This window comes from Volvox carteri (genome assembly GCF_000143455.1).
Source record: "Volvox carteri f. nagariensis unplaced genomic scaffold VOLCAscaffold_25, whole genome shotgun sequence".
Classification (NCBI taxonomy): Eukaryota; Viridiplantae; Chlorophyta; class Chlorophyceae; order Chlamydomonadales; family Volvocaceae; genus Volvox; species Volvox carteri.
Window position 1 is genome coordinate 203,112 of NW_003307568.1, and position 24,874 is coordinate 227,985.

Genomic DNA, 24,874 nt, shown 5'->3' on the forward strand with positions numbered 1-24,874 from the left:
GGGGAGGGGGAGGGGAGGGGAGGTGGTGTCACGGGGCTGAACGGTACGTATATGAGGGCAACTCTAGGCAGAGGCTTGGAGCAGTGAGAGAGGAGGTAGGAATGGGAAGGGATGGCATTGGAAAGAGGTGGGAGGGTCCAAAACGGATCATCATGAAATACCACCGTGTGTTTCACCCGGAGGACCCCGGCCCTGTCCCTCTCCGCATCCTTCGGTTCATACATAAGGCCCGTACGGAGACGGAGCTGGAGGCCGCCATCTCCGAGGCTGTACGGCGGCGCGGGGAGCTGTGTTTCATCATGGCGGTGACCCACCGGGACGACTGCAGCAAGGAGCTGCTGGAGTGGGGGAGCCGAGTGGCGGCGGCGAACAGCCGTAAGCCCGGGGCCGCGCAGGCGGGTAGCGGCCACTGAGGGAGGGCACGTGATGGCTGATTGGATGGGCTTCTCTCTGTTCTGGTGTACGGCGTCCGGAACGTGGGGGTTTTGGCGCGGCGGGGTTTGATGCGAGAATCCTCGAATGGGGTGTGCGGAGGAGAAAACAGCCGCTGGCGTGATGGATGAAGGGAACAGAAACGTGTGTGTGTGTGTGTGCGTGTGTGTATTGCGCACCAGGGTTATCAGTTCGTGCTAATTTAGTTTCGTTCCCCTGCCCAGGGGGCGACAGGGAGGGAGGGAGGCGTGGGGAAGACGTGGCAGGAGTTTGCCCGTCGTCGCCGTTGTTGTTGGTCGTTGGTCGTTGGTTGGTTAACATAAAAACTTTAAAAAATTGTCCAATATGTTGTTGTTGTTGTTGTATTATGTTCCCCGAGTGGAACATAATATCACCTGCCAGTACCAGACGGTGGTCGTCAGGACACCGGGCCACAGACACCGCGTAGCGACCACCAACTGAAAAACGTTTTTGACGGTTGGGTGAGACTTCGCTGAGCTCGGCTCGGAAACGCGTAGGCTGTACATAAGAGTTAAAGTTGATGAAAGCTTGCTCAAGACGGCCTGTTGTTCATTACAATTTCTTCTTCAAGTGAAGTCGGATCTTCGGTTCTAGGGAGCTCCTGTTCAGCATGCTCGATGGGGAAAATCTTTCGTGGGGGTTTTCTTCGTAGGAAAACCCCCACAGTAACCACTTGTTCACTAAAAAATACCGCGGTGAAAAAAATTAAAAACACTTAAAAGAGTTCAAAAACGCGGCAGTGGGGCAGCGGTGGCCGTGCTCGAATCCTGAAGCGGGGAAGGAGGAGAACTATCGTTAGTGGTCAGGATTGAGAACGAAGAAGCCCTACCAATTTAAAAAGTACAGCTTAAGAGTCCGTCAGATCCGTTAGCTGCGTTTGTGAAGGCAGCTACATTAGGAAAGGATCCAGCATCGCATGCTAAATTTAAGGCGTAATTTCCGGGGTTGTTATCGTAAGACTGGGTGGCGTCATTGAAGTGGCGACTGTGACGGCGACCATGTCGACGGGAAAGAAGCGATAGAGCAAAGAAGACAGCAGATAAGCGTGCTGTCTTTACGTACATGTCTTATCTACATGCTGCAGCCGGGCCCCAGTCCCCAAGTCGCCGCCTCTCTACACAGGTCGCACATCAGTTCGACACGTCCGTTAAAAATGCTCGTTACGTAGGTTGTTTTTTTGACGGATAAGTTGGTTGGACGTGTCGGTTCTCAAACTCTTACGAGGAAATCTGTTCTGTGTAGTACCTTACCGTGACTCCCGCGACACCGAACCGTACAAGTTACAAGTTCCGCACACAAGTGCGGTTGTGTCCGTAAAAGCCGGGGGGGACATGGCTCGAGGGGGACGCAGCCATACCAGGGGCCGCTATTCAGGAGATCGAATTGGAAAATATGCGCAGGAAGATTAAGGACGCCCTGTCCAACCCACGCGGCTTGTGGACATGGCTGCGTGGGGGAAAAGCGCATCCTTGCGGGATCTCAGATGCTAGTGCTTTTACCGAGCATTTTTTCAAAGTGCTTAATGGTGCGGGAGACGCGAGGCAAGGTCGCAACGAGGGTATACATCGCAAATGGCAGGACGAGGACCGGGTGATGCTACGATGGGAATTAGCTGCTTGGCTCAACTTGTTAAGAGTTTAACGGAGGCCTCAAGGCTATGCGCAACATTAAGTCCGCAGGTCTGGAGGGAACCCTGGCCGAGTATTATAAGTACGCTATCAGGGAGAGTGAAGGGCAGCGGCCCGTGTTTGTGTTGGCCCGTGTGTGCTATACAACCGCATATACGGAGCTAAGTACCCCAGCGGGTTTACTACTAGCAACCTTTCCCCTGTATTCAAGAAAGGGGACGCGTCCTGCTGTGATAATTATCGAGACATTGCGGTTGGAGGTCCCCTGTGCAAACTTTACGCCAATACCATGGGGAGGCGACCCACCAATACTGCGAGAGCAACAGGCTACGTGCCGCTAGCCAGGCTGGGTGTAGGCTTGGTTTTGGTACCGAGCATCACTTGTTTACATTAAGGCATCTTATCTCAAAGCACACTGTGGCCGGATCCAGGCCGATTATTATCATGCAAATTGACGTAAGGCGTTCAACTCCGTCGACCATGAGACACTTTGGGGCTTCCTCATGTTGTATGGGCTACATGGGCGCATCCTCGATTCCGTGAAGGCTAGCTACGCTGACGTAAAGGTTCGGGTCAAGTTGGGGAATAGGTTGGGGCCTGAATTCACGGTGGGGCGTGGCGTGAAGCCAGTGTGCCCCCTTAGTGTAATCCTTTTTTGACTCCTCGTAGAATTTTTCGCACATTACATTGATGCTCACGATGCTAATTGCCGTGTACGCCTTCCCAGCCGATGGAGCACCCGCCGTGAGCAGTCTTTGGAGCTGCCGTACTCCGGCTCCGGGGACATGCAGCACGTTGGCGTGGCTGAGGGACAGTTGTCGCAGCCCGGCTGGGAGATGATCCGCCCGCAGCAGCAGCTTCCCCAGCCACAATGCGGCGGCGCTGGCGGCGCCGGCGGCGCCGGCGGCACCGCTGCCGCTGTTGGTCCCTGTGCCGGTCGACGGGTGATCGTGAAGTCCCAGCTCCCTGACGTCAAATACATGTGGCGGCGCTAAAGTTGGATTGTCGCAGGAAGGAAGGGTGAATGGTGCGATGGACGACCCATGGGTCCGTTAGGTTGTGTGTGCCTGGGTGTGTCCGGATGTCCTTGACATGCAGAAGTCCACAGAAGCTCTGTGTAATGACGGAAGGCCCATCTGAGTATCCCCTGTTACGCCTTTGCCGTGATACAATGGTGTCGAGACGGGGCTGCACGACTTCCGCTGTAATCTGCGGGTGGGCCGTTCTATTTTAACTATCAGCAAGTAACGCCAACGGCTTACGACGGTGTATTGGATAATCCAACGCTAGAAGAGCGTGAGGTGGGAGGGCTCCTTTGCTCGTGAATTGGCCGAGGACGTCCTTTGCTAAGCGGGGGGCAATGTGACGACGCAAGGCCCATTTGAGCTGTTGGGCCAATTACTAGCCAGGCTGGGTGTAGGCTTGGTTTTGGTACTGAGCATCACTTGTTTACATTAAGGCATCTTATCTCAAAGCACACTGTGGCCGGAGCCAGGCCGATTATTATCATGTAAATTGACTTTAGTAAGGCGTTCGACTCCGTTGACCATGAGACACTTGGGGCTTCCTCATGTCGTACGGGCGACACGGGCGCATCCTCGATTCTCTGAAGGCTAGCTACGCTGACGTGAAGGTTCGGGTCAAGTTGTTGAATAGGTTGGGGCCTGAATTCACGGTGGGGCGTGGCGTGAAGCCAGTGTGCCCCCTTAGTGTAACCCTTTTTTGACTCCTTCGTAGAATTTTTCGCACATTACATTGATGCTCACGATGCTGACTGCCGTGTACGCCTTCCTAGCCGATGGAGCACCCGCCGTGAGCAGTCTTTGGAGCTGCCGTACTCCGGCTCCGGGGACATGCAGCACGTTGGCGTGGCTGAGGGACAGTCGTCGCAGCCTGGCTGGGAGATGATCCGGCCGCAGCAGCAGCTTCCCCAGCCAGAATGCGGCGGCGCTGGCGGCGCCGGCGGCACCGCTGCCACTGTTGGTCCCTGTGCCGGTCGACGGGTGATCGTGAAGTCCCAGCTCCTGACATGTGATTACATGTGGCGGCGCTAAAGTTGGATTGTCGCAGGAATGAAGGGTGAATAGTGCGATGGACGACCCATGGGTCCGTTAGGTTGTGTGTGCCGGGGATTGTACGGATGTCCTTGACATGCAGAAGTCCACAGAAGCTCTGTGTAATGACGGAAGGCCCATCTGAGTATCCCCTGTTACGCTTTTGCCGGGATACAATGGTATCGAGACGGGGCTGCACGACTTCCGCTGTAATCTGCGGGTGGGCCGTTCTATTTTAACTATCAGAAAGCAACGCCAACGGCTTACGACGTTGTATTGGAAAATCCAACGCTAGAAGAGCGTGAGGTGGGATGGCTCCTTTGCTCGTGAATTGGCCGAGGACTACCACTGCTTTGGGGGCCAATGTAACGACGCAAGGCCCATTTAAGCATATGCCCTTTTGAACTGTTGGCCGTTGTGCCCGTTGGATCGGAAGTGGCCTTTACTTTCGTGTTTGTCGTGTCGGGACTCTGTTTGTCGTGTCGGGTCTCTTGTCCGATTTCTCTGTTGTCGGTGACCTGGGCGCGTGGAGCGGTCGTTGTTTCAGAGCCGGTGTTTCAGTTCAAGCCCCTAGCTGGCCGTTTGGTCACCCCTTAGAGGGCACATGTTTTAGGATTACCTTCAGTGGGCGTCCATCAGCGTCTGTTGCGTGATCTGTCGCGTCTGTGGCCGGTGGGTCAGTCTATGCGCGGTTGGGGACCGCTGGTTTGACCTAGTTCTTGTGGAGTGTGTTTGGCGCTTTCCGTTCGGTTTGTTCGCTCTTCAGCCTGCGTAGAGGTGGCGCGTCCGCAACCCTTGCTGCTGGGTTGCCGCTTGGGGGTCGTTGAGGCTTTTGGCTCCGGGAGCTCTATTTCGTTTTGGTGTGTGCGCCTGTCTGGCAGCTCTCGCGTCCTTTGGCCCGCTTGCGGGTCGGCGCGTTGCGCCGTTTGGTGGTTGAATACTTCAACCGCTAGAGGGGGTATCTTCTCCTTTGGGATTTGTCTCTGAAGCAACATGCTGGGTTCGTTGGGCGTAAGGCCCAGTGCGTAACAGTGACTTTCGCAGCGGCCCGTGTCCTCAGGGCCGTCATTTATTGCGCGCATTACGCTGGTAAGCTTATCTTGTTTTTGTTGTTCAGTGCGCGCCCCCCCGCCCGCCCAGCCGTTCACGGCGCAGCCCACGTTAGTTCAGTTGCGGTGGTTCGAAAGGCCTGTCTCCTTCGGGCCTCTCAGTCCTTTTCTCTCTTCCATTATATGTAACAGAAAATGGCATTTGCTCCTGAAGCAACAACTAACGGTTTGTAAAAAATGCAAGCTTGGCCAGCACAGCTTCTTCTCGTCTGTTATCACAATCGTTGTTGCTAGCTTATGTAAAGTAGAAATTGTCGATGATGTTGAATTGCATCATAAGACGCTGGCGGAAAAATCCGTTGTCCCGCTCCAAGAGGCTCCAGGAGGCTCCAGGAGGCAAAAACGAATTGGAAACCTAAACATCGTAGTCTTCACCAGCGCCGTGCCATGAAAGCGTTATAGTATAGCGTGTGGCTAGTCTGGCGTGCGACATGGACCCCATAGCGGCTGTTGAAGCGGAAATCGTCAAAGTTGCGGATGAAATACAAGCCGTTGGTGCAGCGATAGCGGCTTGTACAGATAAGGATACATTAGACTTCCTATGGAAGAAAAAGTTGCTCCTGCGTAAGGAGAAGGAGCAGCTGCGTAAGGAGAAAGAACAGTTACGCGAGGAAAAGCTAATTTTGCTTCGCAAAGGTGAGTTGTATCAGCACAGTCACGGCACAGACGTGTACCTAGTGTACCTGCGCTGACCGTCTGCAGCATAAACGGAAGGGTTGGCCTTGCGCTTCTTCGGGTTTACACCGCTTGGCGACTAATCCAGTCACATTCACATGTTGTCGGTTGTCGCTTGGCATGCGGTCTTGTGAACACAGAAAGAGCTCACGGACGCCTATTCCCGTGGGTTTACCCAGCCAAGCCAACTAGGGCTTACCGGTTCCTTCCCTCGACACAGATACGGATGCGACGCGCGCTGACAAACCCAAGTCCTTCTCATCAGTGGCCTTGACGGAGGCTGAGCTGGTTTTGCACACCATCGGCATCAGGCAGTGTGATGGCAGGCGCGTGGCAAATGCGGAACTGCAGGTTCCCCCTGGCACGGCCATCTGCGATGAATTCGACGTTACACCATACCGGTCTGAGGATGAAGCTACACCGCGGCTCCTGCAGCACCACCAGGAGCAGCTGGAGCGCCTGGGAGTAAAATTTGATGTGCTAGGCGGCTTCCAAATGTTTGACGTGCACAATCGCACGTCTGATTCCCTGACAATCTACTGTGGTGGCCAAACCTATCGTGGCATTTTCGACGGCTGTGTAGCACCATATGGCCTGATGGGCTTCGGTTCCCTGGAACAGAGCCGTATCATATACGAGCACAAAAGGCAACCACAGGTATTTACATGTATTCTGATTAGTTAGTGATGTATCACAGCTGCTGAATGCGTTGGGTGAGGACATGGTATGTATGTGTTCAAGCCAGAAGTGTGGCGTCGCTTTACCCACCTAACATGCACATCTGGTTTGGATGACAATTTGCAGAAGCAATCGGCTAAGGCCCAGGGAATCATGAAACTGCTGGCTGCTAACGCCTATGGGCCATGTCCAGTGATGCTGGATGTGACGGATGGCAACACGCACGATGTGTACACCATTCGTGGGAAGCGGCTCATCACTTGGGCTGGGCTGGACCCAACACAGGTGGGGGATTCGGTCCAGTCACTGCATAACCCAAAAGATGCTTTATACTTCCTATAAGGTTCCAAGCTTGCCCAGGACGCTGCATGCTCTTTGTGCACTTTGGCTGGATAGGCCAGCAGTGTTGCCCTGGTGCTCTAACTTGTATGGAGGAGTGTATTGCTAATGGCATGTAGGGTGTACATGGTTAGGGGCAGCTCATATTCCATTCCCCCCTGCATCCTGCAGGCCTACTACCTGCAGGCGCAGCACCTCCAGGCTAATGAGAAACGCGCGCTTTGGTCGCTAGAGCTGGAGGAGATTCCGGAGGAGGAGCAGGTGTGGATGCGAAAACTGCACGAACTGCGCCCTGTTTCGGGCCTGAAGGAGCAGCTGGACTCGATCATTCCCTTCCTGCCTCCGGAGGAGCGTATGTCCACGGCATTTGAACTCATCCACTCGTGGGCACAGACACAACCGGAGCTTGTCCCTGACCGCTTTCCAACCTACATCAGCTGAACTGGGGTGAGCCAGTGTGAGGGACATGCTATAATGTATTGTAGAATGCAATGGGTTTGGTTGCTTGTTCGCATTAGAGAGTTGATGACTCGGAGGGCTATCTCATGTAGTGATTTTGATGCATCCCGCACACTGGATGCTGATATGACCTTGTGCGGTCATATGTGACCAGCAGCATCAGAGGGGGTCATAAGTCCAGTTTGCGAGAGAAAACGTAACTAAAGTAAGCGAACTCAGACTTACTGCTCAGCTATCAACATGTGTGTCCTCGCATCCAGATGTTATGAATGACCTGCACTCGATATCGGCCTGGTATACACCTATAGGTTGGAAATCGCTGCATTCAACATTAATCGGGTTCGGCGTAATGAAATTGACCTTCCCCTGGTCATCCAGTTCCGGGTGCAGCTCCGGGAAGTGTCCAAGGCGCCTAAGAACCTTAAGATCATGGCATCCCAGTTAGTGGCAGTACTATTAAATCGCACCGCAAGACGTACCTCCTCACACAGAACATTGTGAAACATAGTCCCCTTCGCAAGGATGAGGCTGTTCCCAAAACGATAAATGATTGAGGCTCAGTGTTAGTGGAGTTGCCATTGCCCTGCCATCAGCTGACAGAGACCCAGGCGAAGAACCAGATCAATTCGCTGTTGTTGTGCAGCTGGCCTTTTGCACACACATGTGTACGGAGGTGGTGTTGGTTTCATGACGTGTCCTATGTGTGACATGTCCATGGCACTGCTAATAATGGCCTTAGGTGTGGAAAGACAAGGTCTTGTGAACATCCACCGCCATGATCGACTGGACTGATAGCACTTACAAGTTCCAACTGAGGGAAACAAAGAACCAAGTTCATATCGCCTGGCCCCGACTTCCCACTTCCCCTTTCTGTCCTCAGGACGCTCTGCCACTCCGGGCCCTGTCCCAACCCTGAAGGCTGTTCTGCGGAGGTCAGCGTGCGCTGCTCCTGTCCCAACAAGCACCGTGCCAAGTGGAAGTGCTCGAAGTTGCAGGCTGCGTTAGAGTGCGCCGGCCAGCCACTAACGTACGACGACGTGCAGGCGCTGCGGCTGCTACTGTGTGATGCGGAGTGCGAGCTTCTTAAAGGCCAAGGTCGCCACCTCAGTTCAAAAGCCAAGGTCACTGCCAACGGGCCAGCACCTTCCACCAGCATGACCGTGCCGTGCAGCATGGAGTCTCTGTCCTATGGAGCATGAGGCACGGTAGAAAACAGGCACGTAAATGCCCTGAATGCGTCAAACTCTTTAGTAAGAAGTTATGTACTGTGTCTTTTATCCATTGCGGCCAAGTTCATGAGCATTGTCATTTAATCTTTCCGGTTCTGTAAAAATTGTCAGAACGTTTCCGGGCAAACAATCACGCAGTTTTTTGAATGAGCTGTTAGAAATAGGCTCTGGTAGAGTATTATCAGGAAATCTGTATTATAAACATATGATTTTATGATTTCTACTGGGAAGGCCAGCAAGACGCGACTGACGCGGGCGGAACGGGAGGCGTTGGCGGCTAAGGAGGAGGCCGAACGGCTGCGTCAGCAGCGACTGACAGCTATTGTGGGGGGGGTCATGATGGGCATTGTGGTGGCGCTAGGCTTGCTGCTGGCTTGGGGCATCAAGGTCGTCCTGTCGTACCTGGACGAGATGATGCAATAATCGTGTGCAGTAAGCGCGCAGTGGAGGTGTCATGCGCTGCATATTGGGCCACAGCATAGGCAATAACACACGCAGCGCAGGTGGATTGTGGGGCGATGGAAGGCATTGGAAGAAGCCTACTAGACGTTGCGGTCGGAGATTTTTTGCAATTTATTCAGGTCAAGGATTTTATTCCACGCAGAGCTGGATGTGCTGTACTGTCGACACAAAGTATTGCCTTAATGTGGGTGTGGAAACCATTTCTAGTGCCTCAATTCACCTGCGGTTGCCGGCACTTATCAGCCAGATGTGACTATGTACCAGTCGATGACGCTGGATTAGCGTTTTGCCGTGGAAGGCCTTGGAAATGATGGCAACTTCAAACGCTGCACCGCAGCTGTATGAGGGCATATAGCACCCACCCGGGGGAGCGATGGAGGGCAGCATGGTAGTTTTTCAGTTGGGTGCGCGGGGAACCAACATGTAATAATGATGGCTGTCGTACACCCGCTCACCCCCCAGAAGTATCAATGATTTGGGGGTATTCCTTGAAGCAGCTATTCGGGGCTGTGACATCATGTGGCTTAGTAAATCGGTGATGCATTCTGCATTTGAGAAGTCGGTATGATGGCCAAGTGCAACTTTTGGTGGGTGCTGAACCCTAGAAAGCCACTGAACTTCCAATAGTCGGCATGGATGAGGAGGATGAGGGTGCCGTCGCTGCCAGGCTAATGGTCTCGGGTGAAGCTTTTCCGCCCTGTCCCACACAATAACATGTCCATATGGGATGTAAAGATGAACATTTTGTACATTCGGCTCGTGAGTGCACCAAAGGGTAGGACCATACTCCTCTTCCTTTTCGTTTGATGTTTCCTTGAACCTGCTTTCCGTTTCCCTAACCATATTTAATCTAATCCAGCCCCCAGTACGCTTGCGGGAAATGCTACTGCCTTTGACTTCTACCGCTACCCCACACCTTTACCTTACGGCGCTCACCGAGCCAGGCAGTGGTGTCGGGGCGAAGGCAGACATTCGCAAAATGGCCGCAGAGCTGAGGCGGACGCCTAACTATGGAGCATGCCGGGCATCCGTTTCCTGTTTTTAACGTTCATGGCTTCTCGGCAGGCAAGTTCGACCAGGTTAAGGCTATATCCGTGGATTGCTTAACCATGACGCTATCGTTCTTACTAAGATGAAGGCGCCCGTTAATCGCACTCGCGCCAAGGAGCAACTCGTATTACAGGGCTATAGCCACTTCGCATGCACTAGGGCACCGCGCACTGGCTATCAAAGGTCAGGCGGGGTCTCAGTGTTTGTGCGTGATGAGCTGGCCCCCTGTGTGAGAGAAGTGGGCCTAACGAATGCACCTGTTGGGGTGGAGATCGTCTGGTTGCGTTTCCCTAGTGTTCTCCCTGGAGGTCGGGCGCTTCTACTTGGGGTAGCTAGGTTACTGCTCGCCCCAGGGGTGCAGTGTCTATAGCAGCACGGATGGCAGTGGCCTGGTGTATAGCGAGGTCCCCGACGCTGCTTTCGGAAGCATTACTGGCGAGCTAGAAGGCTACAACGTGCGGGCGATGAGGTGCTTATCACAGGTGATTTTAATGCCCGTACGGCAGCTATACTAGACTTGCCCAGACATTGTTAACTCGGTGACAGCAGCCAGCAGCTATAGATCGGGCCAACGTATTTATCCTACACCGGCTGGCGCTTCGCCCCCGGAAACGTTATGTCACCACCTTTATATGCTCTGCGCTCACCACCGCCGGCAATTCCGGCCCTGCTTCCACGCCACCGCCTCTTTCCGGCCCTTACTATTCAGGCCGTGTGAACCAAGCGGAAGGAGGGTATAAACCAACAAGCCTCAACAGTCCATAAGCTTAAGCTCACCACACGCGCGCGCGTGTGTGTGTGTTATGTGTAGCGGTGGCAGAGGCGGTGGGATGATGGACTGCTCGCCCGCTGGGCGTAATGTACTGCACCTTCTCAGCTCGCCACACACGAAACACACACACACACACGCAACCTGCCACACGCACCAGGCCAGCAGGCTTGGTTTGAAAAGCGCATGCAGAACACCCTGCATTGACGGTTCAGACCTTGCCAGGTGGGGTACTGCGCCATACAGCCATGCAACCAACCATGCCAGGCATCCGTAGCCCAACTCAGCACGCAGGGGCACATACATACACACATACTGTTTGTGTTTTGCATGGTCGTGAGGGTGCGTACCCCTTGTACCAGTAAACCGCCCAATACGAGCCGAGGGCTCAAGGGCTGCCAGATCGCCTATAAGCATCATCCCACCTCGCACTTCAGACAAAGCAAGCGTTACAGGGAAGGATAGAGTTGCGGTGGGACCGCATACGTTCACACATCCATCAAGTAGGCTCTCACGGGCAGGCGCCCCGTGCCTTGTATGTATGTGTGTGTGAGTGTGCACTCGAGACCAGCCGTATGCGTGCCTTGTTAATGCGCCGTGCGGTGCGGTGCTGGTGCGCGCACAACACCTTTCCTGCCCCTTGCGCGTGTGAACAATAACCAGACTGTTGGAAAGAAGTCGCGCGCCGCGTGACGACTCCCACCCACCTCCACCCCTGCCTTGCAGTAGATGTGTATGGCGTCCAGCTGCGCTTTCCCCCCGGACGTTGATCGTCCTCACTGTGGCAGCTACCCTAGCGCCGCGCAGAGCCGCTTCCGCTGGTAGGGACAGCAGCAGTAGCGGCAGCAGCAGTAGCAACAAATCTGCCTCAGTTCGCCAAGCTCATGAATGTGGCCGTCAAGTAGACGCGTATGTGCCTACGTGCACATACTCACACGCTTACAAACCTACATGCAGTCATAGAAACAGATGCTGATGGTGTTGCTGCTGATTTAAAAAAACATCATAATCACATTCACACATGCAAAATCGCGCGCACACATACACATACATACATATGCAAGTACCGGACCGGCTCTGTTCGTTCACAAAAACACACCAAAACCGGGAGCGCAACACCAGCGCGCGCACGCAATTATACGTGTAAAAAGAAACACAACACAGCATTATTGCCGTTACCTCACATGGGGCCCGCGATGGCGAGGCCCTTTATTTATGTCGTCTGCCGGATTCCTAGGCCTGCTCCCCCAGATCACCTACCCCTCTCCACATACACCCCTCACCCCACCTCACCTCACCTCAGTGCCCCCCCCCACCCACGCACGTGGCTCACGCAGCCCGCACGGCCCGCTGCAGCTCAAGGAATCGAGACTCACACACTCACAAAGCCGATTATCATCCGACCCGTCGGCCCCGACACCCCGACACCCACCGCCATATAAACGAGGACGGACGGACGGACAGACAGACGGACGGCACCATGGCCAGAAGCCTACCAGCATGGGCATGTACTCGAGAGGCGCGCGGGTGGCCCCTGGCTGACCCAAGGCTGGAAATCACTCGTCTCTTCTAGCTGCCCAAAAAATCATTAAGGAACGAAGGGGAGAGAGAGAGAGATAGAACTGAATAATTTTCATGCCAGTTCCATGCCCTAACAATCCAGTTCCCTTTCCGCCGCCGTACAGCCGTGGCGGCCGCCGCCGCACGCCACATCGAACTCCCCGAAATGCCTCATCTGGGTGCCAAGTGCTCTCGCAGGAACGTGCTAGTCCACGAATGGACATGCGGCATGTTCCTGCGACATGCTAGTCTACAAATGGAAACAGAAACTAGTCTTCCCATGCACCACACCGCACCAAACCACACGCTGCATTATGCTATACATACCACGTCAACACCATATCGTTCATCTCCCCGCCGAAACCCACATCCAACCGTACAATCAATGGGGATCTACCCATTGAGATCTGAAGAGGATTTAGGGTTTCTAGCTATTTCTATACGGGGCCCCAATCTGCTCCCCCGCCTCAGCTGCGTCCGCCACCCTCACACGGCGGCTTCATTAAAGGGCGATGAGGGATCTCGAACACCGCGGGATCCAATCCCACTCCCCTTCCCATCCAAGGAGAGGTTTGGGAAGGTGAAAAGAAACAACGCCCTGATCGGCTGCACACATCATCATCATCATCATCACCATTATGATCGTCATCAGCGCCAGCACTGAACCCTAAGCATCACACACATTTTGGTGAATTGCCGTACCAAATAAAACCCTTTCAGAAGGATGACCGGGACACGACAGCTCACGAGAGCCGCACACTGCTGCACACTGCTGCGTCTCCCTTAACCGTTCGTGGCTGTGGTTGTTGTTGCTGTTCATGAAGGTGACTGGGCGGTGCGCTGACCACCTCTCGTGTCGGCGACTTGGCACCTTTCCTGACACCTAACAACCTTCGGAAAGCGTTACCTAATCACGAAGGTCGGTCACCTGATCACAAGCGTTTTTGGCCCTTGCTTCTTTTGGTGTTGCTGCGGCCACTGTCAGCCTGCTTTTGGAGCTCAGATGCCACTACTGCTGGCAATCCCCCTTTCCCCCCCCCCCGCCGGCGCCATTTAGGACACTGAATAACAATCCCCCAAGGCATACTTCTCTATCTCCCGCCTTGCAACCGGCGGGATGCATGTCGTGTTTTCAAGTTCTCAAGCCGCCGTTATGTGCCCTGGTGTGGCACCCCGTTCCGCACCCCGTTCCGGTTGTCCTCCTAACCCTCTGACGCCAACAAGGCCACGTCCGCCCTTTCCGCTACTCGCCAGGCGACAACCTTAGCGCCCTTAGGAAGGTATGTATGTATATGTGTGTATGTATGTATGCATGTATGTATGTATGACTAACTACATTCGCTGTCTGCACTGTTAATCCCTTCCCGCCCGCCCTAACAGGAATCTGCAGGAACCTGGACTCGAACAAGAGACTCGTGCCCAGGCCCGCGCGTATCCAACCGTATTCAAGTTGAGCGCGTGTGTCATTCCATATCAATGTTGCTTGCCAAGTGCCACCTGTGATGCTGCTGATGCCGCGACACCAGTGTATGTATTCCCCCCCCCACACACACACACGCAGCTGGAGCTCTGCTCACGGCAGAGCAGGTGAACACCATGCCGACGTGCAACGCTGCGCCACCGGCGGCAATCAGGAATGCCGTATTTATAGTAACGGCGGCGTTCCCCGCCGCCGCCGCCGCCGCCACCGCGCCATTACTACGTTGCGTACGACCAGTACACACCCGTCTGCCCGGAGGTGCAGCACAAGCTCCACGGCTCCCAGTTGCCACCGGGGCCGCGCTCCCGGCGTAGCGGCACGTGACCCGTGTGTTTCACCTCGTACACCGCGGCACGTGTGTCGTACAAGTTGACAGCCGCCCTGAGTGCCTGCGGAAATAGGACGAGCAGGAGGACGAGCCGTACGACGAAGTTCTTACAGCCCCGCTTGAAGGCGAACTGATCAACTAACAAACCGATAAACTGGCAAGCTGACGGAGATTAGAATTGAGTCGAGGTTAGGTTGTCAAGCTGAATGCCTCCGTATGCATCATCCCGCGGCACATCACCACCAGCCACCTCTGGGGCTGTGACTCAAAAGAGCTCAGTCGGTCCACCCCAACTCCCATTCCGCCACACCGCCACACGACGTCTCCGCACCTCGCCGTGCGTCACAATAATCACGTTACGCCCCGCAAACTCCTTAGAAACCAACTTGATTTGCCGCTCGTAGCGCTTGAGTGCCTGCTCGATCTTCTCCGGGTACGTCGGCGTTGTGTCGTTCCACACCTCGGGGCGGGTGCGCACGCCGCTCAGTGCCAGCTCTGAGCGAGGACACACACACCAGGAGCGAATGAAAGACACGTGGTCGTTCAGTGGCCGTTTACCTCCGGCCAGTCATAATATGTTCATATCGTACAGCGACGGAATAGGCCCAAGAGGACTTTACACGGCTCTGCAGGCCTGCTTTCAATGGGCGGCCCGGGCCCCCCGGGTCATCAGCGTCCGGATTCCGGCTCCTGCCAAGTCACACAAATCTGTACCCAAATGCCCTTTCTTTTGCCCTTCGCGCCAAAGGTGCAGCGCATGAGCTACAACAGGTCATATCACACATTTAGGCATTTTTGCCAGGAGTGTGGATGTGCATCGGGAGCCATTCGCCTCCCCGGCTACAGGTCTGACCTGGATTTGGATTTGGATTATTGAGTTATTGGGACTCGAATTGGGTTATTGAGACGCTACCTAGCCTTGTTATGCATCCAGAGGCTGCATGCTACCTCGGGCATTTCCCCCCTTTTCCCCCCCCTCCAACCGCACCTTTCTGGCCACCCACCCTGTCTCAACACCCGCCTCCTCTCCCTCTCTTTTCCAATCCTCAACCCCCCATCCTTTGCCATCAGGGGTTTTCCGAGCCTCTTCCCGGAGAATCTTCCCCCCTCTGCAAGCTCCTATACAGCTCCTGTCCCCATCAGCCCCCCGGCGCCAGTCACTCATACCAGCCTGCCAGGGCCCCCACCTGGAGCCAACAGGTCCGTTAGAGCCTGCTCGAATGTCTGCCCGTTCCACATCCACTCCCGGATCGGCCGCTTCCCCAGGGTGGCCCGCAGGTCATCTCGCCCCGCCAGCAGCAGCCGGGGATCACAGAGCTGCATTAAGACCAGCAGGACAGGGGTAGGGGAAGGATATGCATATACGTGAAAAAGCTGAAATTTTGCAGGTGTCGCGGGTTTCAGAGGGCCCCCAGGAGCATTGACGGCGTACAGCGTGCAACTAGCAGGAGGAAGAGGTCGTAAAGGTTGGAGGAAATCCATCAGGCATCGATTTAGTAGCGGGCATTAAAGGTGCCCTCGCAGGGGTGCAAGATGGCTTCTGGGAAAGGGCTGGGCTGCCCAGGGTGGTGACGGAGCGACGAGTGCTAAGGGAGAGCTAGGGCATATGGCTATCTGAGTTTGATGATTTATGCGGAGTGTGGCAAAGAAGGGTAGCCCCTACTCCCCCTTCTTTTTCTGCTGCAACCTCACAACCCTGCGCTGCCTGCTGCCGCCTGTTTAAGCAGAGCTGTCTTGATTGCCCACAGCTGCATCAATCCGCAATCCTCCATGCTGCCGCGGAGGAGCACCGGGATGGTCCCATGGCCAGCAGGTAAGCCTCACCTCGGCCATAGGCCACAGGACGAGCCATCTGCCCTGTTCCAACCCAAGCTCGTCCACAATTTCCGCTGAGGTTTGCAAGCATCGCACGAAAGGCGATGTGAGAACGTAGTCGATGTTTTTGGACTTGAATTGCGCAGCAGCCTCGCGAGCCTGGAGGGTATGGGACGGACATCTGGAAGAGTGAGGGACGACTACACACGAGCCGCGGCATTGAACTCTACTACCTGCCTAACCTGCGGCATTGCTAATAGAGCGGATTGTTTCGGATTTTGGTTCACGCGCGAATGCGCTTAAATGATGGGGGGCGCCGTGAAGGGGCGACATTCCGGTAACGACCTAGCGATGAGTTGCCTCCGAGCTGAAATGCACACAGCTCATAGACTTCGCAAAAGTCCTTGCAACCACATATGCAGAAACTAAGGCGATTACAAGAGCTCTGTGCAGGATGTGGTGTAGGGTGTCAGGCGCAGTGACAGGCAAAAGATACCACGCACCTGCCGCCGGCCTTTTGCCGATAAAGGAGGATCCCTACGAAAAAGGGCGAGGGGCTAAGCTGAAGTTGGAGCCAAAGAGCCCAGTTTAATGCCGGGCCAGTTGCTGAACTGCGCGTGACAGGTTGCGTACCAGGGCCGAGCTGCTGTCAGGTGCCATACGTCATCCTCTTCATCTTGTCGATGTCCATGTCTCATGCAATACACGTTTTGCTCCAACGAGTCGATAGGTACTTCTCCGGAAGCAACGCCCCTAGATACTACATTTCCTCCTTGGACTAAGGGTTCAAGGACAGCTTGAGGTGCGACAGTGTCCGCAATATCGAGGCAGGGGCAACAAAAGGAAACCAGACTGCGCATTTCCAGGCCTTAAGGGCCAACTTGCATACGTGAAAACCTTTCCAAAGTGATAAATATGTGTCACATAATGTCTCAAAGCGATATGTCAAGGGTTACAAGCCTAATTGCGTTGATTCTGTAACTTAAGACATTGCGTGCGCCATCGTGCAGCCCATGCAGCGCGCATGCAGCCAGTGAGTTATAAATCCTTGGTACAGGTTCTGTACATTGGACATAGTGAAAAAATGTAATTGGCTTCGTGATTTGGCGTTAAAGACCTCTTTTATCAACAGCTGTCATTTCTAGCTGCCCTATCTTGTCCTACCATGATTGACCTAACATTGTCTAGCGATGAGGAGGCACCGCCCAAGCGCCATGAAGGTAAGCCAAATCTGAAAAAATGGTAGGCAGGGTAGGCTTTCAAACCTTCATGTTGATGAATTCCAGCCTTACCAACTGGTGTTAAATTGTTGCAAGAAGAGCTTCAACCCGTCCTAAGCGTGGTCACATGGACGCTTTCATGGGCCCTCGTAAAGCTGTCGGCGTAAATCTCATGGTCGTCCAACTGACGCAGTCCCGGGTCGCTTCTGCACCTCCTCGCGCTGGCTGCCAACCTTCCCGTAGCTCTCCAAGCGACACAACCACAGCATAACTGCGGGTCTCCAAACCTCCCAAGCGCTGCGGAGGCAGTTGCCGCTCCATCCGGACACGCGCATGCAACCTTTCCGCCATTTGGAGAATCTGGGGCCCGGGGCCACGCCGCAACCGACCTAGATCAGGATCACGAGCTTGAACCCACTCAGCGAATCAACCCGTCCGGGCCTGACGGCACAGATGACCTTCTCCACTTCTTAACTGGTTTCAACGACAACGACGATGGCAGCGACGACGCGGACGGTGCAGGTAGCGGGGGGGCAGATGCAAACCCAGGTCGTCGTGATCAGCATGCCGACGGAAATCCTGGTGGATGCGGGGCTCCCGGAACCAGCGGAAGAGGCGCCAACGGCGCCAATGGCCGCAGACCCTGCGGGCGGCGGAAGAAGGAAGAAATAGAGGAGGACGGAGGGCCTAGCTGCGATAGCGAGGCGGCAGCAGCAGCAGCAGCACCCAAGAAGAGACGCGGGGTACGAAACGGAGTGGTGCTGGCAGCTAGGTCGCTTTGAAAACGCCAGAACAGAGGTCGCAACTGATGATTATGCCATCTGGGGCCATGTTGGCGTTGCTAGCAACAGCTTTCTGTGTGTGGGGGGGGTGGCTGCATGCACCCAGGCTGTGGAAGAGGGCACAGCTGTCGTAAAGCCACTTGGCGGGAAACGATCATGGCAGAAACAAGTTGTGCAGAGGTCTGGATTGTGAAATTTGTTCGGCTTTGGGTTGTTGGGTTGTTTGGTGGCCTAAGGATAGCCCTGTACACGTGCTGGCTGATGGCGTGTTGTGTCTTCAAACCCACATCACCCCTTCACATGACTCACGTCCACATCAACTCCGATCCGTCAGATCCTTATCTTAAAAACCTATATTCACTTCAGCCCGCATTCTCGACTACTCGACCCAGATCAGCAAAAAAGCCTTCCACACATCCCTTCTCAATGCCCCGCCTCCGTCTCCCCGACTCCACATCTTCTATCTCCACACACACACACACACACCCCTATACACACATCCTGGATTCGCATCGCTCACGTTGAAGCCTTCCTCAACGCCAATCTCCCCAACGCCAGGGCGGCGGCAAGCGGCTGACCGCGGAGGAGCGCGAGGAGCGGGACCGCGCCAAGGCGGCGGAGAAGGCGGCCAAGGCGGCCGAGCGGGCGAGAATCAGAGAGGAGAAGGCCGCGGCCAAGGAGGCGGAGAAGGAGCGCAAAGCATCGGAGAAGGTAGGATCCAGGAGAGAGAGAGAGAGAGAGAGAGAGAGAGGGGCAGGGGAAGGGCCTACGTTGGCGGCGTACAGGACCCTGCCTGGTCTGAACCGGTTTGTAACGGCTCTTGAGGAATTAGCCTGAGAAACCACAACCCGCAGACCTTCCACCTTAGAGGCTTACAGTGCCTATGCAGTGGTCGAATATATTGAATATCTCCATGTCACAATTTCCACACTTTTCGCTCTGGCGTTGACTTCAGGATGAGCAGAAGCGGGCCAAGGCGGCAGAAAAAGAGTCGGCTAAGGAGCAGAAGGAAGCTGGAAAGTAAGAGGAAGAGCAGAGAGCAGTAAGCTGGCAAGAGCAGAAAGCCAGGGGCGGGGCCCGGGTAGGGATCTGGCACAAATCGCTTCCTTCCCTCCCTCTCTCTTCCTCTTCTTCTGCAGCTGCAGTGCTGAATGGGGCGGGTTTGGGTGGGGTGGAGTGGAGTGGAGTGGGTCGGGGAGAGCGGGGTTAGGTCAGCTCAGGGCCTTGGTAGGTGTGCCACACAGCGCTGGTAACGCAGCCACGCAACGGCATGAAAATAGCTGCTGGTGGCAGCCGTGACGGGTTAGGGGTAGATGAGCAGCACGAAACTCTGTTGTGTCGGCATGCATGTGTCGGGTCGTGTGTTTGGACTCTGCGCCTTTGCCGACTTGGCAACAGCAACCCCTAACAAGGGTGATCCTTTCCCCCCCTTTCCAGCAACCATAAAGCTGCCGCACTGCTACCGCTGATGCTAATACAGTTCTTCTACTGCGTCGCTACGGGTGTATATGCATATTAAAGCACTAGGTGTGCACCGCTCCGCTCCGCGGCCCCAACCCCACCCCTCGGCCCCACCCCTCGGCCCCACCCCTCGGCCCCACCCCTCGGCCCCACCCCTCGGCCCCACCCCTCGGCCCCACCCCTCGGCCCCACCCCTCGGCCCCACCCCTCGGCCCCACCCCTCGGCCCCACCCCTCGGCCCCACCCCTCGGCCCCACCCCTCGGCCCCACCCCTCGGCCCCACCCCTCGGCCCCACCCCTCGGCCCCACCCCTCGGCCCCACCCCTCGGCCCCATGATCCCGATCATGGATCACCATTCACTTAGGAAAGCTGATAAAGATAAAGATCTCATCCACATACTTACTTCCCCCCTAGCCACTCTTGCCCTGGCAGCAGCTTCACTCGTTCGTGGTTCGTCTTTGCCCCCCTAGCCCGTACTACCCCCCTCCTTCAAGCCTCGGAGTCAGCCCTCAGCCAACGCCTTCTGTCCCTCGCCCGCACCTCCTCAGCGCCCTGAAGGTCACGATGGTGGGTCGCTACATGCGGCTCCTGATCAGCAACACGCTGGCGGCCACACCCCTGGGATACAAGATCGTGGACATGATTCCCGTCGTGCGGGGCAACAAGAAGGACGAGACCTTCCCGCACGAGGTTCACAAGGACATGCCCCTGGCCGCCCGGGGCTACAAGTGCGTGAGAGAGGGGCCGTGTGTGTGTGTGCGAATGGGGGGGGAGGCATGTTAGGGCCGGTGCGGGTGTGGGTGCATGCGTTGGATGGACGCAATGTGGTTGCTTGTGTGGTTGTTTTTGTGTGTGTGGTGGGGGGGGAATGCATGTACATGCGGTGGACTAGGGTCCGCCACCCCCTTCAACATCCACTCACTAGCCCTCGTGTCGCCCTGCCCCGCCTCCACCCCTCACGGAGCGAGACCCTTTCCCCTTGGGCGTCCGCACTTGTTCTTTTTCCTTGAGTTATCGCTTTTGTGAGTTATCTTGTGTGTCTGTGTGTGTGTGTATGTGTGTGTTATCGGCTCCCACTTGTGCCCTCCCACCCAACCACCGAGGTACTGCATGTGGGGCATGCGGCTGCCCGCCGCGTCCGCCGCGCGGCTGCAGGCGGCGGAGGGGTGCGCACTGGAGGCCAGCGGACTGCCTGAGCCGTCCGGGAGGGACTCGGTGGGTGGGCGGGTGGGGTGTGTGGGGTGTGTGTGGTTGGCTGGTGGTGGGTGGGAGCATTGGGGAGAGCGATGAAGTAATGGAGTACCGGGATCGGGAGGAAAGCCTTGGCATCTGTGTTGTATGTATGTATGTATGTATGTATGTATGTATGTGCGTGTGTGCCATGCGCAAGTCCTGGGGAGTGGCGCCTTGGGCAACATGGTTAGGTGGTGCGTGTTTGGGGGTGTTTGACCTCGCTGTTCCTTTGGACCTTCCTGACATGTCTTCCAGCTCCGTGGACCTTCGCGACCGTACCGTCACATGGGCCCCTCGCACGGAGATACGCTGCGCTTCTTCCTCATAATGCCCCATCACATACCATCTCCCTCACCCGCACCCTCACCCCTGGCAGCCGTGCCGCCATTTTACCACGACCACGACCATCGTCACTCACCACCACTTCCTCTTGCATTCTTGCAGCACAGGGTTCACCCTCACTGAGCACCACCACCACCACCACCACCACCACCACCACCACCACCACCACCACCACCACCACCACCACCACCACCACCACCACCACCACCACCACCACCACCACCGTTGTGGCCATCGCCTTCCCCTCCTCTCGTGCCGGGTTTGTCCCCTACTTCCTTTTCCTCTCTCTCAATCACGATCTTCAACATCTGCCTCCCTCTACCCCTCCGCTACCCATTCCCTACCCCGTTCCCATTCCCTACCCCCCAGCCCCTGATGCTCTTCCCCGCGCTGTTGCTCGTCCTCACGGGGGACGAGCTGCTGCTGAGGCTGGAGGCAGACCCGGCGGCGCCGCTGGGGACGCTGTACAACGATGTCGTACGGGCGCACCCGTTCGCCTCCCCGGTGGTGTACGTGGTGGGGCTGGAGGAGGCCATGAGGCGCCGGGAGCGGGCCAACAGGGTGTGTGGTTGGGTGGTTGGGTGGTTGGGTGGGGGAATGAGAGGGCTGGGAGGCGGCTGGTGGCAGCCGCAATACAAGGAGTGGGGCTGAGAGCCGGGCTGCCGGGCAGCTGGCTGTCGCGGATAAGGAAGGGGGATGGACGGCTCGGGTGCGGCGGTGGGAGGACCTCGGGCTGGTGAAGGCCGGGTGGTGCTTTGTTCGCTAGGCATGCCGAGCTGAGGACACAAGTGAAACCGAACGGTTAGTCCGTTGGTTGCTGACACACACGACACGTGCCGTTCCTTCTTCCATGTTCTCTATCTCAACCCCTCCGGCCCCCCGCAATCCCACAAAAAAAACCACCACCGCCACCACAATCCCAACCGTCCCACAGAACCCGCCTGCAACCGAGTTTGGGTTTGGAATCCATGGCTCATAGGTCGCCCCTTTCTGTCCCTCACACCCCGCCCTTGGCCTTGCGTTCCCTTTTACCGGACACACATGACCCGTGGGTCAGTCCTTCAACAGGATGGCTGTGGAGGACCTGCTGTTCGACGTGGCAGTCGGCATGCCCGCAGTCAGGTAGGTCTCCGGACATTACTTTAAACTGAAGGAACTGCCGCGGTCTCCCCCCCTGGCTTACAGCCCCCTGCCCTGGGGAGCCCAGCCTGGGACCGATTCCTGGTCGGTGTCGGGGGGTTTGGGGGATGGTGATGAGGTGTGGGCCCCTGGGGGCGAGGGTCTAGGTCCGGACTGATCTGGTCTGGGAGGGCGCACCAGCGCCGAAGGGGGGGCTGAAGGGGTCGTGGAGTCCATGCACATGGGCGTACCGGCGCTCTACAGCCCTCTTAGCTCTTAGCTGTCCTCCTCCTGCTCCTTCTGCTCCTCTCTCTCCTGCTCCTCTTTCCCCTGTTCCTATGTTTCCTCCTCCTTCTGCTCCTTAAGGAAGAGGAAAAATGCTCTTCTGCTCCACTGTCTCTTACTTTTCCTCCTGCTCCTGCTCCTGCTCCTCCGCCTGCTCCTGCTCCTGCTCCTCGTCTCCCGCAGACTACAGTACGACTGTCCCGAGGGCGACCTGACTCGCGCCGCCAACGACATCCTGAACCTGGGGTACACGCTCTCCCAGCAGCCCAAGAAGCGTCTGGAAGCCTACCTAGACACGTTCGGTAGCAGGTAGCGGCCTGCGGGCTCAAGCAGCAGAGCAGCAGAGGGAGGGAGATCCCACAGGCTCTCGGGGCTGAGTGAGGGTTCTGAAATGGGTATAAGGGGCTTGTTGGGAGGCAGGATGTCCACGGAGGGGCTGAGGCTCAAGAGCGTTCAAATAGAGAAGGTCAAAAAGTACGGAAAGCCGTATCTAGATGGGATCAAGGCCTGATCCGCGCTGGGAAGCATGACGGGGTGAATTGGGAGCAGGGACGACGTGTTAGGCTGTAGGGAAGTGTACGACTGTGTACGACTTTCCCAACGGTATGCGCAACAGGTGCGGTATGGTTATATGGTAGTTGTCAAGGCTGCTCTGCGGCGACCCTAGGCAGGTAGTTCTTAAATTGCCAGGGTCTAAAAGCCCTGTTTCGCCCTGTGGTGGATGTGCGCCACACGGTGTTCCGGTCTGACAGGACCACGGTGCCGCTGCGGGCTGTCAAGGAGGTGCTCGCGCAGCAGGGCGGCACAGCGCAGCTGACCCTGTGTGAGGCGCTCAGCCAGCTGGTGGCGCCGCAGCGGGCGGCGGCGGTGGCGGCGGAATACCCCTCGCTGGCGGCTCTCATCGAGGCGTTGAAGGCCAGGTGGGTGGATGGATGGATGGGTGTCTGTGTGGCGAGGCGGGGTTGAGATGGTGGGGAAAAGGTGTCGCGGCAAAGGTGGGGCGGTTTTGGGCCGGCGGAGGGTGGCCTGGGCCTGGGGCCAGGTGCATGCAAGCGAGCTGCTGGTTGTAATGTGCAGTGGGGGGCCCCGGGCGTTTGGTGAACGTAGTGGGGTGGAAGGCCGGTAGCTGGTTCGCGAGTTTTCGTGTCAGTGTGGTCCCTTGTATAGTCCCTTGTAATCACGGGGCCATCAGGGGTATATGGGCTTTTCTTTGAGGACCGGGAGGCACCCACGCAGGGAAAGGGCTCTCGGTTGGGGAACGACGGGGGAGCCCTCGGGGCGCACAGCGCGTGTGTGTGCGGCAATACCTCTTGGGCCTTTCTTTCTTTTCCTCCTTGTTCTTTTCTTCTGTCCATGCGACTGCTGTAGTATGGTTTCCTAGCGGTACTGCTTGAGACGTAATGCTTGGCGCGTAATCGTAATGTGGTTAATGGTGAGGGGTAATCGCCTTACCCAGACAGGCTCGGCGAGATACGGGAGGTGGCGCGCGGAGGGTCTAAATCATATACACACATGGGAAAGCATCAGGGCGGGGATCAGGTGTGCTTGATCGAATCTTGAGTCCGTCCTGGCGAACGAGGAAACGTCTCCCTACCTGGGCCCTCGGGCTGCCCCGCCTTTAACTTCCCCCTCCCCCCTTATCGCTTCTACGTGCAGGCCGGAAGGACGATCCCGCGAGGCCCTGTTGGCGAAGTGCCGCATCCCCGGCGTAGTGGCGGCTAAGGGCAGGCAGCAGGTCGCAGGCCCCGCGGCCGCGGCGCGACTGGCACGGTTCCTGCTCATGCAGAACGGGCGGGAGGAGTGGAAGGAAACGGAGGAGTGAATGAGGCTCCTCCGTCAGGAGGGGGGTTTAGGGTTTTAGGGTGGTGGGACTTCTTCCGGGCTATTTTAGACGGTCCAGAATAGATTGAGGACCAAAAGATTGATATCCTAGACTTGCCCTAGGAAGCTGTGACCCCTTAAGTGCCGAGGAACGGTATAGAACCGGATTATCTAGCTATCGCTCTAGCGCGTGCACGGCTGCATCTGTGCATGCGTGGATCCTAGCTATCGCACTGGAGGTCGGCCTATCATGCGTGCGCGCTTGCGTGTGTGTAAGGCGCCCACGCATGCATGCACGTGCCCGTGCATGCCCGTGGACATGCTCATAGATGCCCGTGCGTGCCCGTGCTTACTCATCCTTGCTTGCTATCGTGCGCGCATGCGTGCTGCCACAGCCCCCATTTCCTCGGCAGCACTTGCGCGAAAACATACTCATGGTTGTTCTATGCTTTCCGTGCAAATTTGTGGCATGCAGAAACGGTTCGGCACATATGATATTTCGCGCCTTATTTGTGGACAGCA

At 56.3% G+C, this 24,874-nt stretch overlaps 4 protein-coding genes across 4 annotated transcripts in view; 3 read left to right on the top strand and 1 right to left on the bottom strand.

Moving 5' to 3' along the window:
• VOLCADRAFT_105183 (uncharacterized protein) overlaps positions 1–413 on the top strand; it is a gene marked incomplete at both ends in the record, with an annotated part of 8,528 nt that extends 8,115 nt beyond the window's left edge. The window contains one exon of the mRNA XM_002951612.1: positions 183–413. Coding sequence (XP_002951658.1) covers positions 183–413 — 231 coding nt within the window. The remainder of the gene's footprint in view (positions 1–182) is intronic.
• A 5,262-nt stretch (positions 414–5,675) lies between these two features.
• Positions 5,676–8,594, top strand: VOLCADRAFT_105184 (uncharacterized protein; the record flags this gene model as incomplete). The annotated part of the gene is made up of 7 exons (XM_002951613.1): positions 5,676–5,880; positions 6,140–6,576; positions 6,724–6,882; positions 7,108–7,292; positions 7,330–7,383; positions 7,704–7,835; positions 8,276–8,594. The coding sequence occupies 7 exons, from the start codon at positions 5,676–5,678 to the stop codon at positions 8,592–8,594; spliced, it is 1,491 nt and encodes a 496-aa protein (XP_002951659.1).
• Positions 8,595–14,163: 5,569 nt separating this feature from the next.
• VOLCADRAFT_92225 (uncharacterized protein) lies at positions 14,164–16,786 on the bottom strand (the record flags this gene model as incomplete). The annotated part of the gene is made up of 6 exons (XM_002951710.1): positions 14,164–14,334; positions 14,605–14,768; positions 15,461–15,590; positions 16,098–16,247; positions 16,592–16,625; positions 16,722–16,786. 6 exons carry the CDS (start codon positions 16,784–16,786, stop codon positions 14,164–14,166), a joined length of 714 nt encoding a protein of 237 aa, XP_002951756.1.
• A 467-nt stretch (positions 16,787–17,253) lies between these two features.
• VOLCADRAFT_105185 (uncharacterized protein) lies at positions 17,254–24,353 on the top strand (the record flags this gene model as incomplete). The annotated part of the gene is made up of 12 exons (XM_002951614.1): positions 17,254–17,308; positions 17,552–18,051; positions 18,649–18,801; positions 19,046–19,110; positions 19,230–19,256; positions 20,101–20,280; positions 20,656–20,767; positions 21,497–21,688; positions 22,185–22,249; positions 22,715–22,840; positions 23,284–23,451; positions 24,188–24,353. The coding sequence occupies 12 exons, from the start codon at positions 17,254–17,256 to the stop codon at positions 24,351–24,353; spliced, it is 1,809 nt and encodes a 602-aa protein (XP_002951660.1).
• Between the last annotated feature and the right edge of the window lie 521 nt (positions 24,354–24,874).